This window comes from Erpetoichthys calabaricus, chromosome 14 (assembly GCF_900747795.2).
Source record: "Erpetoichthys calabaricus chromosome 14, fErpCal1.3, whole genome shotgun sequence".
Lineage (NCBI taxonomy): Eukaryota > Metazoa > Chordata > Cladistia > Polypteriformes > Polypteridae > Erpetoichthys > Erpetoichthys calabaricus.
Genome location: NC_041407.2, coordinates 74999547 through 75017004, shown reverse-complemented (window position 1 = coordinate 75017004; position 17458 = coordinate 74999547). Strand labels below are relative to the sequence as shown.

At 41.1% G+C, this 17458-nt stretch overlaps 1 protein-coding gene across 1 annotated transcript; it reads right to left on the bottom strand.

Moving 5' to 3' along the window:
- Nucleotides 1–6861: 6861 nt before the first annotated feature.
- LOC114664620 (trophoblast glycoprotein-like) lies at nt 6862–15867 on the bottom strand. The gene is made up of 2 exons (XM_028818809.2): nt 14991–15867; nt 6862–7990 (listed from the first exon to the last, which is right to left on the bottom strand). Exons 1-2 carry the CDS (start codon nt 15263–15265, stop codon nt 7153–7155), a joined length of 1113 nt encoding a protein of 370 aa, XP_028674642.1. The 5' UTR covers nt 15266–15867; the 3' UTR covers nt 6862–7152.
- Between the last annotated feature and the right edge of the window lie 1591 nt (nt 15868–17458).

Below are 17458 nucleotides of genomic sequence, written 5' to 3'. Positions count from 1 at the left end.
ATTCAGTGTGTATTTTCTTCATGATTTAAGTACTTATTTTATGATTACATGTTTTAATATTAGATGTGATTAATTACATACAATGATGTGATTAATTAGTTAGTTTTTTTAATCAATTCCCAGTCCTAAAAAAAGTATTATTTTGTGTGGTGTAGTCCTTTTACTACCTGGCATACAGAAGCTCGGTCACTTGTGTTTCCAGTCAAATGGAGGCAGTGAAGGTGAAGGACCAGATGGGGAGTGTAAAACACTCACAATTGCATTAAGGTCAAGACGGGAGTGTCCATTGCTTAGAATGGTGAATTTAAACAGAAAAGACAGCAACAGCATTCAGCATGTCAGCCTGATACTGAACAGCGACTGCACGGACGCTAACCATCTGGCCTCCAGAATTTTTTCTTTAGCTCAGTGAGTTGCGTCACTTGGGTGCTGATACTTTGAGTACAAAGGCAGGAATTCAGTCATGAAAAGTTGTGGAAGATGTGAAGCAGTTTAAATGGCAGTCACAAAATGTGTTGAGATTGTATGTGTGTGTGTGTGTGTGTGTGTGTGTCATCTTTACGAGGCTGAATCCATAAAATAAGAAACTCAGAAAGACACATCACACAATGTACAGCTCAAGCTCTACACAAACATCTTGCGAGCCATGACGAGTAAACATCACAGTTTTGTTATTGCAGCGTCTGATTATTTGTTCCTAATGTGAACAAACGGGCCTACCATATAAAACAAATTGTAATTTTTTTCATGCAGGCTCTAGCCAGGTTTTTATTATTTTTTTTTAAATGTTGACCTGGATTTTTCAGCCATTTTCCAAAGCTGTACATTTATCAATGCACTAAGATGCCCCGCGGTTATTTACTTGGCAAATGGGTTTCTATATTAAAATTATTAGGAAAAGCTGCCCTGTTGTAAGCGGCCCAGCAGACTGGTTAAGACAGCAGTCTCTGCTAATTTGTACTCATTTATCTGAACCTGTAGGGCCAGTGAAGTGCATCCACTGACATCAGTAAGAGTCTTACCAAGAAAAATATCACATCTATTATTTTAATTAATCCATCAATCTTTATTTTACATATTCTATCACTATTTTAAAGTTTCAGCAAAGGCAGTCTGGCTTACTTATTAGGCTGTTGGACAACAAACTCCAAGGTTGCCAGTTCAAGATCAAGAGAACATGGCTGCAGCTATTAAAAGGTGTGGAGGTCCACACTAGGACAGGAAACACATGACCTCTGTTAGCAAAATTGTGATGTTCTGCTTAACTCTGGTTAAGAATGGGCTCGTGGACAGGCTAGCTGCGCGTAGTTCCACTACGGTTAAGATTAGGGTGCGGAGAGGGTCACCTGACTTAAAGTGACAAAAATGAGCTTGCAGAAAAGTCACTTGCTTCCTGTCTAGCATGGAGCTCCATGGCTTAGTAAGACACCTCTCAAATTGATGTCACCCAGAGTGTCAAGAGATCTACTGTTGTAAAAATATTTATATGAAAATACTAGGAGGCTTTGCCCCCCGCTTGCTTAGCTTGCCAACCCCCAGGGCCTGCGCTACACACCAGCAACTTTGCATCTCTGTCGCTCATATATATGGATTTCACTTTCACCAAACAACAACTCTCTTAATTGTCACGGATAGGCCTCTTCACTGGGAGGCAATATTATTTTTCCCTGATGGTAACATGAATTAGACGATCTACAAGTCTCCCACTTAAAGTTTATATCCGAACAATATCTACATACTTCTATCATATTACCTATGTCCATATATTCAATCTCTTTTCACTGTTCCGTTATTTCACAGTGTAATGTTTGCGCTAATGCAATCTTTACTATCATTTTTTGAGACTTTCGAATTTTAGTACTTTCATAATCTCTAACCCTGCTCTGCATGTGTATTGCACCAAAGTTTTTGAACCTCTTTATGACGTTCTACTTTGTCATCTACTCTTTGTCTTTTATTTCCGGCACCGGGCATAGTTAAATCTCTAGGGACAAAGTCTTGTCTCGCGGGCAATTAAATTGTCTCCTGAAAAAGTCTTGTCTTGTCCCAGACTAAAAAGTCTTGTCTCATGCCAGGATTTTTTTTATATAATGGAGAGATTTGATTATGTAGAACTCTTATGGAAGTCGCTTTGGATAAAAGAGTCTGCTAAGTAAATAAATATTTATGTAAAAATAATTGCAGCTCTGCTTGTAAAGCGTCTTGGGTTGGTGTTCATGTCTAGGTGGCCTGTAGTGGTACATGAAGTCAATGACGCTTTATCAAGACATCTCCACTGACCTTAAAGCAAGAGATCAGATGGCAGACGTAAACCTCACTGGTGACAGGCCCACTGCAAGACCTTCACAGTATTCTGTTAAAATCATGCAAGTTAAACACAGTATAAGAAAATGGCTAAAAGAGACATTAAGAACCTTATTAAAAACAGTGTATTAAAGCAATTGCTTCCAAAACTATGTGTACAAAAGTCTGAGCACGCTGTCTGTTTCGTCATCACGCTCACAGGTTATGCGTGAGCATGCGCACTATTATTTCTGTATCTGATACGCGGAAAACGCTGTACTGCATGTACCCGCATTTATTCAATTGTTTGTTGACTTTGTGTGCGTCTGTTTGATAAACCACACATAAATATTTGTCTGCAAATAAACATTTAGTTCTACAAAGCCATTGCAACTATTCCTTCATTTGCAACGTTCAGCAGTTGGTTAAGATCTTTCTACCTTAATTCTGGTTTGTCCCATCCTTCTTATCGAGGATTAGGATTTGGTGCCACAGACACTCACCAGTCTGACGCACGCACTGTTTAACATTATGAGTGTAAGCAATTCAATATTCATTATAAATTATATTTTTATCTGTATGCTATTTTATGTTGTTCTTACTGTATATAATGCATATTTTGAATAGGGTGGTTTTGCTTAACATGGGGTTTATGACTTTTTGCTCTTTAAATATTACATTTGTAGATACTCTTAATATGAAAAGTGCTATATAAGAATAAACTGAAGTATAGGAATTCATCCATCCATTTCAAATAGAAATTAACCTACCAGCTTCTCACAAACTATACTCAAGTTGGCATTCAAATTTGAGCTTATGGAGCCATAAGGCTGCAGTGCTAATTGGTATTTAATTGCGAAGAGACTTTTAAAGTTCTTGTATTTAGCTAACAATCCACCATCACTCTAATCCTCCTTAATAAAAGGGCGAGTGTCTGTGTCTATGTGTGTTCATCCCATTGCTATGTCTCAGTCTTATGTAATTTGGCATGGGATTCGCAACATTCAGTGCTAATGTTTGCTATGTGCCATCTGTTGGAATGAAAAATGCAATGCATTTTATTACTACATGTACTACAAAATACATTCTAGTAGATGGTGCACTGCAAACGTTAATGCTGAGTACACTGAGGTCTACATCGATTACTTACCTTTCAACCCATCTTAGACGAACAGCACAGCTAGTGCTTAAATAATTTGGTTGTTTTGATAAACTTCATTAGTTTTCTTTCCTTCTTATCCATCTCAAAGTCATTGGGAGCACGGAGGGGCAAAATAGGAACTGACCACAAATGGTGTGACAGTTTATCACAGGGCCTACTGCTGCCCTTGCATGCTATCAGAAAGATGAGTTTCCAAGTTGGAAACGCACTACAAAATCAGTGCTACGGGTCAAACAATCTGGAGAAAACAAAGCCACCCAAATTCAGTTCTCAGAGCTGTGATGTAATACTGACAGTTCATCTTAATCAATTGTATAAAATAAAAAATATAACTTTATCAGCCAAATTTTTGTAGTTGAATTGCACTTGGAGCAAAGTGATACATATTTAATATGTTTGTTTTGATCAAAACATACAATTACTGTTTTGTAAACCAATCAAGAGTGACCTTCACGTGTCTCTGAAAAGTCTGATGGTGAACACAATGAAGAGGGAAGGTGAAACGTTACAAGTCAGAGTTCTGTATACACTGAGAGCATGTGAACGCAGCATATTCATACACATGTCCATGAAGCCAATTTAGAGTCATCATTAGCCTGACATGTGTGTTTGAGATTTGAGAGGAAAATCCCACAAGAACACAGACAGAACATGCAAACTGTACACACACCCATGGGCCAAGACTTGAACTCTGGAGCTCGGAGGCAGTAACACTACCCACTGTGCCACACGAAGTACGGAGACTGCATGGTATACAATAAGGTTTATTTGGCAGCCTGTGCGCACCACAACATCTCAGCTGACCTTCGCTCCCCCTGCCATAGCAGCATCGGTTATTAGGACGAAGGAGACACGAGCCTTCATCGTAACATTAGCACTAAGCCACCATTTTATAATGCACCCGTCAAAGTAAACTCAATCACAAGGCCTTTAAAATGGAAATGAAATGATAGTATAAAGCAGTAGCAGCCAACTCTGATCCTGGAGAGCCACAGTGGCTGCAAGTTTTAATTCTAACCATTTTCTTAATTAGTGGTCCGTTATTTCTACTAATTACCTTCATTTAATTGACTTGCTATTTAAGACTCAGACGCTTTGAATCAGAGAAACGTCGTTCCTGGAGGGCCGCAGTGGCTGCAGGTTTTTGTTCCAACCCAGCTGCTTCATGAGAAATCATTTATTGTTGATGCAGTGCTTATTGCTCATGTGACAATTTTCTGCTTCTTTTTAGTTGTCTTGATTTAAGATTTTGAATCCTTAATTGCTTATTTTTAGTCTTAAACAGGTGTATTCATTGTTTTAAATGCACCATATTAGCAATAAGATGCAAATGACAAAAGGAACCAGCCGTTCTACATCTCTCTTGTCTCCATTTCCACCCGTGTGTATTCATCATTCGCTATTTGCTTTAATTAAGTACTCAGAAGGAAATTGAAGAGAAAGTGAAGAATTGAAAATTACTCATCTGTTTTAGGCTTCAGATCACTCACATGATACATGTATCATTAGAAAGAAAAAAGTATAGGATTTAAGAATAAACGGCCATGGTAGACTTAAAACATTAACAAACCATGAAATTAAATGTTATTGCTGAGGATTGGCTACTAATTAAGCAACTGGGTTGGAACAAAAACCTGCAGCCATTGTGGCTCTCCAGGATCAGAGTTTGCCACCCCTCGTATAAAGCAACACAGCTGGCACAGTAGGTAGCCCTGGTACCTCACATATTAATTGTCCTGGATTCAAATGCCTTGTGAAGTTTGCAGACTCTTCCATCATCTGCAAGAGTTTTTCAAAAACACACTGGTTAGGTTAAATGGTATCTCTACACTTGCCCCAGTGGGAACAAGTGGGTACTGTCTGTTCAGTGCTATTTCCTGCATGGTGCCCTCTGCTGCCAGGATAGCCAGACTAAGTAGGTGTAATAATGTTACGTTAGAATATAAACCAATACAATATGAAGAACAGCAATCTAATGGAAGACATCTTATTCTGAAAGGTCCTCCAATCCATTTGCTGGACCGGCTTTTATTTTTTAAGGTGTAATATAAAACTTAATTCCATCCACCTCCTAATCCTGTTTATCCACAGCAGGTCTGTAGAAAAGCTTGGGCCTATCCCAGCAAGGATCAGGTGCAAACCAGAAACAATCCCAGTCTTTCGCATGGCGAACACACACATGGGGTCAATTGAGCATCACCAATCCACCTGACCTACGCGTCTTCAAACATAGGGAGAACATGCAAACTCCATGAATATAGCTCCAAAGGCTCAAACCCTGCACCACCATACCGCCCCATAGCTTAAATCAGTCAGTCAGTCATTGTCCAACCCACTATATCCTAACACAGGGTCACGAGGGTCTGCTGGAGCCAATCCCAGCCAACACAGGGAGCGAGGCAGGAACAGACCCCAGGCAGGGCTCCAGCAGGGCACACACACACCAAGCACAATTTAGAATCGCCAATCGACCTAACCTGCATGTCTTTGGACTGTGGGAGGAAACCCATGCAGACATGGGGAGAACATGCAAACTCCATGCAGGGAGGACTCGGGAAGCGAACCCAGGTCTCCTTACTGTGAGGTGGCAGTGCTACCCACTGCGCCACCGTGCTGCCCCATAGCTTAAATATAAATAGTTATTCCTACTCTGAAAAGTAAACAAAAGCTAAATACCTACGATGAAGATTTCAGCTGCCTTACACAACAAAGTCTTCCCAAAAGGCACATTATCATACGTTAATGGGCACTAAATACTTTAAAAGACTAGGGGACACCTCTCAAAATCACAAACGAGTAACCCCAAGCTGACAGGCAAAACAGAAAACTGGCTGCAGAGCCCATTGGTAATTTCAATCTAGATGTGTACTACAACAGCAAATAAAAGACAAAAAACATTAGTGGCCAATGTATACTCCATATGCCCCATGGGAGGAGTCTCTGGAAGGTCAAATCCAAACACCTCCAGGATGATGGGACCTTTTTTTTTTTCTTATATCTTAGTGTCAGCCATTTCCCAATCAGGCAGTCCACATTCAATCCACTGCCACCCTTGTCCAAACTCACTCTTTCCATTTCAGGTTTGTGTGGAGCTTTGCCAGATCACAGTTGCCTCGGGCTCATGGTAGGAGCCATCTAGAGATGGCATGTCCATTATGATGCACACAGTCACAACAAGATGGGTTTACAGCACCCAATTAAAGTGCCAGCCCTCTATACTTTTAGAAGGAGCTGATCATAAAGAGCCATCTGCAAATTTTCTGTGATAACTTTCTTTCTAAAGCCGTGTGTTGGAGTTCATTCGTGTCCATAAATTACTGATTGTTCCATATTATTCATAATTACATTTTCAATGGTATGTTTAGGTGTTTAAACATATGAATCAAGATAAAAATAACTATTTCCAGAATATCAAAGCACTTAAGAAGCTATTTAATAGACATATCTAGTGATATCTTTTGTTTTCTGACATGCTAAATGTGCTTCTTTGACCACAAACAAGTGTTGGATATTTTTTTCAGCCATTAAGCATCTTATATACAGAATAATTAAAAAGATTTCATGCTTTTATTTCAAGTTTTTTTTTTTGTGCCGTAAAAATCCATTTACAGACTATAAGTCCCCCCATAAATATAAAGTCTTAGAAAATAAGTGTTTATATTTTTTTGTTTTTTCTCTCCGCCTTTAATGTGCCACTTCCATGGATATCACAAGTCAGATGTGGAGACCTGGGACAGCCTGGGGTCCGAGTCGATCTCATACCTGTAATGGTAACTCTCCATCAGTTCACGGCATGTGTCCCTCAGGTTAATGATCCACTTTTTAATGCCCTTCCTGTTCAAGTACATAACAAAGAGAAATATGATGCCAATAAATCCAAGGACAATTCCAAGAAAGACATAGGATGTCTGCAAAGCAATCTCTGCATGCTCATTGGAGTGGCACTCAAGTTCTGTGTCTTTCAAGGAGAGCAGGGACACGTTGCGAAGCTCTTTAGGGAAGGCGCACACCAACTTTTCAGCATCCACCACGGCTTTAGTGATGTTTAGCCAATCTAAAAAATCTTCGATGCCACAAGTGCAGACAAAAGGATTGTCCCTGAGCTGGATTTGTACCTTCTGCTGCCTGTCAAAATCTCTCAGACTATCTGCTTTAAATGTCTTGATGGCGTTAAAGGACAAGTCAAGCACTTCCAGGCTGAGGCCGTAGAATGTGGAGTTTTTGACGAACACAATTGAATTGTTCCTTAGGTTTAGGTATTTCAGACCAGACAGGGAGGAGAACATAAATGACGGCAAGTAGATAATCCCATTCTCAGAGAGATCCAGGTCCTGCAAGTTGGCGAAACTGCCTTGACAAAGGGAGCCCATGAGGTCGTCGATGCTTGAGTGGTTGTAAAAGGCGCGACTGAGGTTGAGTCCGCGAATGGAGTTGTTCTCGGTGCTGAAGGCATCATGACTGATGACAGCAAGCTGGTTGTTGCTCAGATCAAGGAGGCGAAGATTGCGTAGTGAAGCAAACGTTTTGGGCTCTATCACACTGATTCTGTAAATGACATATACAGCATGTTACAAAATAAAGTTATTTTTGGGCTGCCACTGAGAATTAAGACAAACATCAACAATATAATAAGATAGGTTTGATGTACAAGAATACATAATGGCAATTGGATTGATAAAAAAAACCTTACTAGACCCTGTTACAGCATACCGTTTCTGTGACGTCTTCATTAAAGACTTGTGCCCATATTTATCAAGTGTCTCATTGTTACTCCTAGGAATTGCACTAAATGTTAGACTAGTCTAAGAATTTCTCCTACATCACAGTAGGACATGAGAAGTACAGTAGTTACAAAGCATCCTACACTCACTACCATCAAAGAGCAGGAGCTCACATTTGAGAATGAATGATCTCATGATCTTATGGCACCCTGAGGCACAAAATGGCACTTTGTGGTTTCATAGTATTAGAAAACTACAAAGTGTCCTAATGATTTCCTAACACTAAACCTTTGCCAGAAAGATAACAGTAATAATAATAATAATCAAAGTAGAAAAAAAGAAGACAACAATAAAAAGGAAAACATAATAAGGTTGGATATTGTGATAAGCTGCACAAAATGTTACCACTTCACAACAACACCAAGAATAATAGAGTTTTTCATCCATGACCACCCGTGTGTTGACACTGTCATATCGATTGCGATTCACATGTGTACTCATCCACACTTGGAACAATGATCTTTATGTGCATGCCACCAGTCACACCAGCACCGCCAGGAAAAACAGTGATTTGCAGTTTGCTTTAACATTACCTCATGGGGATCAGAGGGGAAATGTATAAATCTGCGTAAGTATGGGAAAGGCGGAATATAAATAAAATGTATTATTATTATTATTATTCTCACATGTTGTAAGGTTATTCAAAGTTTGGTGGAAACATTGAGAAATGGTTAATTGTAATATATCCAAATCACTGAAATTGCAAAACTGAATTTCCCCCATTGCCAAAAAACATGAAGTTACCGACACCGTCTTTTTGGCCGACAGCGCATGGCTTCTTTGTGTAGATGGATTAATCACATAGCATACAAGACTTATAACAAATATAATTCTCTTACTGGCAAGTCAGTTGTTTTTTTCTTTTACAAATTCATTGTTGTCCAGCATTTCCAAAACATTATGCCTTTCCCGTAATGTGGGTGCCAATCTTTACCTTAACGCAGTCTTCTGGAAGCTTCTAAGTCCTGGTGAAGTTAGAAGTAGTTTCCTCAATTAGGAAAATACATAAACTGCTTTTATTCCTACTCCTATGGGTAGGACCAAATTTGCGTCACTCTGAGATTTTTAAGACAGTTGGGACCATTTTCCTACTCTGAGATGCTTGATTAATACAGGTACTGGACTAGAAGGCTCATAAGTGACTCACTCCCCCTAAATATATTAAAAATTGGTTGTAGGAGCCTTTTAGAAAGAGGTTAATGGAAATTAAGTAGGAATCAGGCTTAGCCTAGTATAGCCTGGTCACAGGCTGAAGAAAAAAATCGACATTAACGTATTAAATACAACTACAGAGGTCCACTGCACAGCAGATAGCCCATTTGTGCATTGTGAAGAAGTGTGGCTATTCTTTGTGTACCTTGATATGACCTGGTGACCCTTGATGGTGATATTACTCCTTCTCACACTTTGATAGCATGTTAGGATTGGTCTTCTGCAATGCTAACTTTCCCTTCTAACATCTCAAGTCTTCCATGCCATGATATGGAGAAAGCACCCCATGATACACAGTAGCACTGCATAGTGGAGTAAGAGCGAGGTCAAAAAAGCTCACTCTTCCTCTACCTGTCTTCTAACAAACCTGGCCGTGTGTCGACTTTCCAGCATCTCAGCTCTGAGGAATGTAATGGCTCCTTACCCTCAAATTCACCTTTCTAGGTTGCCATGTCCTACACTTATACACAGTTAAAGAGCATTTTTCAGGATCTTCTACACCTTCTCTCTACTGGCTCAAATGATTGTTTTTAGAAACGGTAGTGATGATTTTCTTTGAACGCTCTTTTATTCCCTTTGGTGTTGTGGTGGGACTTCGCACAGTTCGAGATGTCTCTGCATGTTATGGCCATTCCCAAAAGGGTTGAACATGAAAATCACAGAATCAGAAAACAGAAAATTAACTTGCAGAGGATTCAGTCAGGACTGGAGCTGTAGGCGGTTTAATTTATTGCAGGAAAGGAGTTGGGCCATTAGAAGCCCTGATGCAAACTACACTGGCAAAGGAGACTTGAGCAACCATACCTGTAACACCAAATCATCCCCACAAGGTGGTGTTGTGTCCCTTTATTATGGAGAAACCCCTGCAGTTTAGTACTTATTTAAGATACATAATGGAAGGACAGTTGGCACTAATTGCAGAATTGCTCCAGTGGGCTGGCAGAAGGAAGATTCATTATTACCTGTTGTTACTCATTCTAGTGGTCAGGTTGCCAAGGTTTGCCTGGTCCTTAAAGTGGGAGCTGGAGTCTCAGATTATAGCAACACCCTAGTTAGCTAGTGGGAGTACGAGGAGTGCTGCGTTTGACAACAGAAGTAGACCCTGACCAGGGCTTAATAGGTGTATTAGTGGAAAGAAAGAAAGAAAGAAAGAAAGAAAGAAAGAAAGAAAGAAAGAAAGAAAGAAAGAAAGAAAGAAAGAAAGATTTGGGGCTTAAAATCAGGCAAATGCATGTGCACCACACCAGATAGATAGACAAGAGGTATAACAGACCCAATTAGCCAGATAGAGATTTGCTTTTGTCCTTATATTTATTTCCTGCCTTGTGTGATAATTCTGTGACAAAATCTACCTTATTTTGTTTGCATTGTTGGCATTATATTGGTTCATTGGTTAATAATAATAATGATAATTAATAAATCTTTACATTTAAATAGCACTGCGGTGGGTTGGCACCCTGCCTAGGATTGTTTCCTGCCTTGTGCCCTGTGTTGGCTGGGATTGGCTCCAGCAGACCCCCGTGACCCTGTGTTCGGATTCAGCGGATTGGAAAATGGATGTATGGATGGATGGATGGATTTAAATAGCACTTTTTTCGATACTCAAAAGGACAAGTTGGAAGTCGCTTTAACCACCACATGATGCAATGGCCCCCATTAATTGTGACAGTACGCTCACCACACATTAGCTGTTAGGTGGTGAAGTGGTGACAGAGAGAGACGATTACAGACTGGGGAAGATTAGTGGGCCAGAATGACAAGGCCACGGTGGGCAGTTTAGCCTGGACATCTGAATACACCCTGCTCCTTACGAAGGATACCAGGGATCTTTAATGACCACAGGGAGTCATGATCTTGGTTTTATGTCTCATCCAAATTATGGTGCCATATTTACAGCACATTCTCTCCCTCACTGCACTGATGCATTGGGTTCCACATTCACACCACAGAATAAGCGCCCCCTGCTGGCCTCACCAACACCTCTTCCAGCAGCAACCCAAAGGTTTGTTCACAAACAATCTTGATCTTCCTTTCCTATTTTAAGCCCATTCCCATTAGATGACCTTTCCAGTGATATTTCAGTCGTAACTTTCTGTTGGCGGCACAATCCAGTGAAGCCGATCGTCTAATGCAACATACCCAACAAATGAGAGCAGCTAGTTGGAGACTGGGTACAATAAACTCACACAGGTTTAATATTCTCATTAGTTGGGGGGCCAGGCTGTGCATTCAGGAGAGCGGACTACCAAATGAAGCAATGAATTCTCATCTGGAAATATAATGCATAGAATGTATTGACAAGGAATAAGGAACACGTGTGTTTTGAACCTCACAAATACTGAAAATCATCTGTCTGAAGTCTCATGATTTATGTCCTAAAACAGACTGGAAAAAGAAAAAGGGGCCAAGAACAGCGGCAGAATGCAGCACAACTATTAACCCTTCGTACAGCACCGGCTATGTCAGGCACCACAGGGGCTGTGGACCTCACAGACAAAAAAGAAGCTTGTCTGTGTGATGTCTTGTACTTTACATACTATGACAGAATGGAAAAAAGAAATAAAGGGCAGAGAATGCTGCTGAACTCATCGCAGCTGTTAACCCTCCGTCAGGCTGAACACCATTGGCTGCTGGAAAAAGGGACGGGCAGGACAGTGCTGGGAGATCAGTGCTCGCCCGGTAAATGTGACATGGTCTGCGATTCGGCAAAATGTAATTTGACATGGTGCAGCGACAAGGTCAGCGACTGCGATCAGCAAATGACAAAAAGTCATGTAATGTGACATCAGCTTTAGACTTTCTGGCGTTAATCAATAACACAAAATTGAAATTAAATATTTTAAGATTTCATATTATATGGCCAGGTGGTTATCACTGCAGGCTCACAGCCGCAGTGTTCTGGGGATCAAGCCGATTCTGCACGTTCTGCCTGTGTTGATGTGGCTTCTCCTCCTACATCCCAAAGCCAAGCGTAACTGGTGACAATAAATTAGTCGTGTATGAGCGAGTCTGGCCATGTGCCTTCACATGCCTGAATGAGAATAAGCAACCTGGATAATGAATGGGCTGATTAAAAGAAAATAAAATCTTGGTTTGAGCCAGGAGATTCTTCATAGTCACCATGCAAACATTACCATCACCATGCCTGTCTGGAGGATGTTTCTAAATCTTAATAAGCCCTTGAGAAAATCGACATCAGAAGGAGCTGCATGCGACATAGATGGCCTCAATCAAATATACAAAGTAAATGGCCAATAGACTGTTAAAAAAAAAGAAGAAGAAGAAGAATGGCACTGTGATGCAGTACTTAGTGCTGCTCCCACATGGACACAACATCCTGATTTGCAATCCCATGCCTGGACTGGTCTGTGTGGAGTTCACACGTTCACCCCGTTGTTCCTGTGGGTTTTCCTCAGGTATTGTGTTTTTTTTCCACATTCCCCAAGAAGGTTAATTGCCAATTCCAAATTCGTGTGTGAGTGGGGCCTGTGAAGGACCGACACCCCACCCAGACTTGGAACCTGCCTTGTCCCCACTGCTGCCAGAAAAGGCTCTGCTCCCCTGTGACCCTGAATTGCACGGTGTGTTTGAGAGTGCAATATTATGTTACAAGTAAACTGACAAATAATGCGGCAGACACGCTATACATGAGGCACGTAACACATTATTTGCAATTCAGCATTGTCAGCCTCTCATGAGACTAAACTTTGTACTTCATATACCTGCATGTGCTGGATGTCAATACAAGGCAGGATGAAACTGCCAAGGGTGCCACACATGTAGTATAGGTCATTCTAAAGTTTTTTGGGAGAATTATATTGATTTTGATATTTAAATGTAATCCAGATACAGTAGATTTCTCTTCTACACCCCAAAGACATACCACGATCTCTATCTAAATGGACCCAGTGTGAGGCTTGAACTGGCGCATGGTCTTTGCTCACAGTGCTGTTGGGAGGTACAGTGTTTCTATTTTACCATTTAAATTAATGGATGGACAATGCATTTCCATAAATGAAACAATCCGCAAGACAGAATAATGTTAGACTAATAAAACTGCGTCAGACTCATAAACAACCTCTGTAGTGTGCTTAACCTATATGTTCGTGTTTCTTCATGCTGTCTCCATTTGACCGTATGCTTTTCCAGTGTCCAACAACAGACAGAATACAGAAATGGTGTACATGAGAGAGTTCCCTGAAATCTGGAGCTGCACACCATTGTGTCAATGGAACAGGATCTGCTCAAACCCTGGCGCTTCAAACTGGGGTTGCAGGTGTCAATCCATCATTGGGCCCACCACACAAACGGGGTCAATTTAGAATAGAGTCAGTCTCCAGTCCAAAATTTAATATTCAGACAATAATCTTTTCCCGTTAATAAGTACAAGGGGCTGAAATCTGCCTATTGTAAGACAAAGCTGGTAAGACAATGGGTGTAAAGCATGTTCTTCGTTCTCAAGACATCGCTCTGGACTACACCACATTTGAAGACCAGTTCCAAACTCTAAGTCCACCGTTTTAACCGTGATTTAATACGGCTTGGCACTAACAGCCCATCCATTCACCATTTTAAAACGTGCAGGGAGTGGCACGTGAAGTGGAGCCTATTAAGACAAAATTCACAAACAGACTGGTTGCCAATGCGTGGTATTTTCATGTACGCATCTTCACGCTGGGAAAACTGACATCCGAAGCCGCAAATCGCGTCCTTGGATTGAAGAAAATTCGAAAATTCCACGCCGAAAACGCTGCAGCGGGCAAGGAGATTTGCGATATCCGACTATCCTGTCCGATTTTTAAATGAATTAATCCTTAAAATGTAAAAGGATAACTTATTTTACGCAAATACATAAACACGTTACATCAAACTGAAAGTGACACTAAAAGTGCTAATTGCAAATTAACGCCATGATTGGGCTCTTGAAAGTAATACACTTCTTCACACACGGAGTTTCTAATTTTACTTTCGCTTTATGACGGCACTTTAGCGCAACGTCATAAGGCCAAAATTATCTGGGAGCTTCAGCGCTTACAGCGGATCGCCGCTCGGCCAGAATAATTGAAAAGAGCGGCGAAACTCATCGTAATCGGCACAGACCGCCTTTACGCGTAAAACTGCTAATAATACAAATAATTTTCATAAATTCGAGTATATATCCGATATTGACTGAGGACATGTTCTGGATCCATTGATACTTTTTCGATCTACCTACTTATCCGCCCATTTTCCGGAGCCACACACCCAGCGATTCATTTCAAGAAGCCGCGTAACGCAGTTCAGGTATACGAGCCTCAGCCAATGCGCCGGCAGCATCCAGGCGTCCAAACCTGGTCAGCCCATCTGTGGGCCATTCAAAGTCGCCGATTACTCTAACGTGCCTTTAGGAAGTATATGTTTCATTAAGGTGATGATTAATGATAACAACTAACAAAACCGAGCATCAATCTTGTTCCAAATATACAAAACAGCACATCATGCTAAAAGTTTTACAGTCGCAGTTGTTCACTCGCACTCGCACGTGTGTGCAATGCCGAGCAGCCAGTACCTACCTGTTATTACTTAGGGACAGCGTGGTTAGATTCTCCAGGGCTTTAAAGGGTTCAGGTCCGATCTTACTAATGCGATTCCCCGTGATAAATAAATTCCGGGTGAAACCCGGGATATCTGTGGGAATGGTGGTCAGATACCTCCCGACACATTTGACAGTCTTAGCCGCTTCGGAGCACTCGCAGGAAAGCGGACAAGGGTGGGGCGAGCCGAAAGCCAAGAGGCAGAGCAGCACGAAGAGCAGCGTGCAGAACATCTGGACTCCGGGCGCAGGCATCTTCTTTCAGCAATTGCAAATAATACAAGGTGCGGCTGTATTCCAATCACAAATATGGTTTCCCGATTGCAGTAGTTAATACGCAAACCGCCGTGTCCGCACTTGAGCAAAGTCTCTCAACAGCGCTGCAGGTCCGCGCCCTGTCACTGATCTGATGTCCTGCGCGGCACAGCGCACACTGTAGGCGACTTCATGGGAGCCGTTTTCAAAAAGCTTTCCCCTCTCACTTTCCCGCTCTCTAGGTATCTTTGTCGCAGATCTGTTTGTCTTCGCTTAGATTTGTTCGCCTGCTTATAAAATCTTGTCCTCGCCTCTTTTCGTAGCGAAAATCCGGTTAAAGTTATTTGCATTTGAGGGACCTCATCTCCATGTGAAAGAGACTCGCTGGCCAGCCATTCGGGCAGTAGTTGGTGTTCCGCAGACAGACAATGGGATTAAATATAATCAGAGAAGTGGGAGAGCGGGGGGAGGGTCTCGGGCAACACATAAAAGCACTTCTCTTAAAGAGACAGATCTCCCCGACCACCTCTCCGCCCATCCGGATTAGTTTTAGATCGAGAAAAATGGACTCGGTGAATCAGTGTCTTTTACACGGCTTTCTGTATAATAATAATATAAGAAGAAGAATTTCTAATGAAAGTAAATAAATAGCTGCTCGCAGTTTTATTGCCACCTCCCGTTAACATTAATACAGTTGTTTATATCCCAATTAGATTAGTTTTCCTTCCCATGCTTTACAAATGCTTTGATTCCAACTTTATTTTAAACCTTAAACAATTAACATCGGCAGTCATTCAGTGCAGGGCGCCTGGTGACATCCAGGCAGGTGACGTTCATGGATGTGACCCAAGACCAGTTCGAGACAGAAAATCCCATAAAGAGTCTGTTTTGGGTTAACACACAGGACAATACCTTAAAAACACAGGAGAAATAAAGTTCACAGAAGAAGAAGGAACCATAATACGTTTACACGTTTTTCCTGACATCAGAGGATATGCAGTCAGGCCATTACATCATATTACTGTATATTATTTACCAAATTAAGGAGACAAAAACAACAACAAAGTAAGAGTAATGCAACTAGGTCAATGAGATTGAAAAATACTGAGAAAGGACCCCCCCCCCCCCCCCCCCCCCCAACTACTCCCCTCTCTCAGCTCCCACCACAGGTAAAGGAGCAGTGACTGTACTTCATATAATTGCACTTCGGAACCAAGCTAAGTGGGTGGGCAAATAAGTTAGAATCCATTTAATTACAGGACTTGGACACCATGCAGACTTAGGCAGATTTGTGGCATATGAAATTTAATGTAAGTAAATGTAAAGTGTTTTATAGAGGAAGTAAAAATGATAAGTTTGAATACACCATGGGAGGTCCCTTATAAGAAGGACCTGCAAGCCATAGTGGACTTGTCATTATCTACACCAAACAGTGTTCAGAAGCCATTAAGAAGGCTAACAGAATGTTATATGATATAGCGCCTTGATGTGTGGAGTCCAAGGAGGTTCTGCTAAAGCTTTATAACACACTAGTGAGGCCTCATCTGGAGTACTGTGTGCAGGTTTGGTCTCCAGGCTACAAAAAAGACATAGCAGCGCTGGAAAAGGACCAGCAACTAGCTTAATTCTAGGACTAAGAGGTATGAGGAAAGTCTAAAGGAGTTGAACCTTTCCAGTTTAAGCAAAAAGAGATTAAGAGGTGACGTGAGAGAAGTGTTTAAAACACTGAAATGAATTAGTCCAGTGAATCCAGGCTGTTATATTAAAATGAGTTCAACAACAGTTGTAAAGTTCTTAAGGGTAAATTTCGCACAAACTTTACAAAGTTTTTCTTCATGCAGGGAACTTTAATCACATGGAATAAATGACCAAGTAGTGTGGTGGACTCTAAGGACACTCAAAACTCATGTTGATGTTATTTTGAGAGAATCAGGTGACTCGGATTGGCAAGCTTTGTTGCTCTGAATGGCTCTTTCATATCAAACGTTTTTCTAATATTCTGGTGTTCTATTGAACTATGAGCACCGCTAAAGACAAGCCTCAGCTTCAAATTACAATTTAAGTAGAAATAATTTTTACATGATTCCAAACATAACAATAATACATTTTACTGTATATAGTGCCTTTCACAGGGACAGCGCCAGGCCAATACACGTACCTACCTACGTTCCACTGCTAAAAACTACATAGAGC

What these genes read in the sequence shown, in the direction of transcription:
- LOC114664620 (XM_028818809.2), bottom strand. Translation starts at nt 15,265, where the DNA reads ATGCCTGCGCCCGGAGTCCAGATGTTCTGCACGCTGCTCTTCGTGCTG. An exon ending in CTGTCCCTAAGTAATAACAG is followed by an intron (nt 7,991 to 14,990) that starts GTAGGTACTGGC and finishes TGTCATTTACAG; the next exon opens with AATCAGTGTGATAGAGCCCA.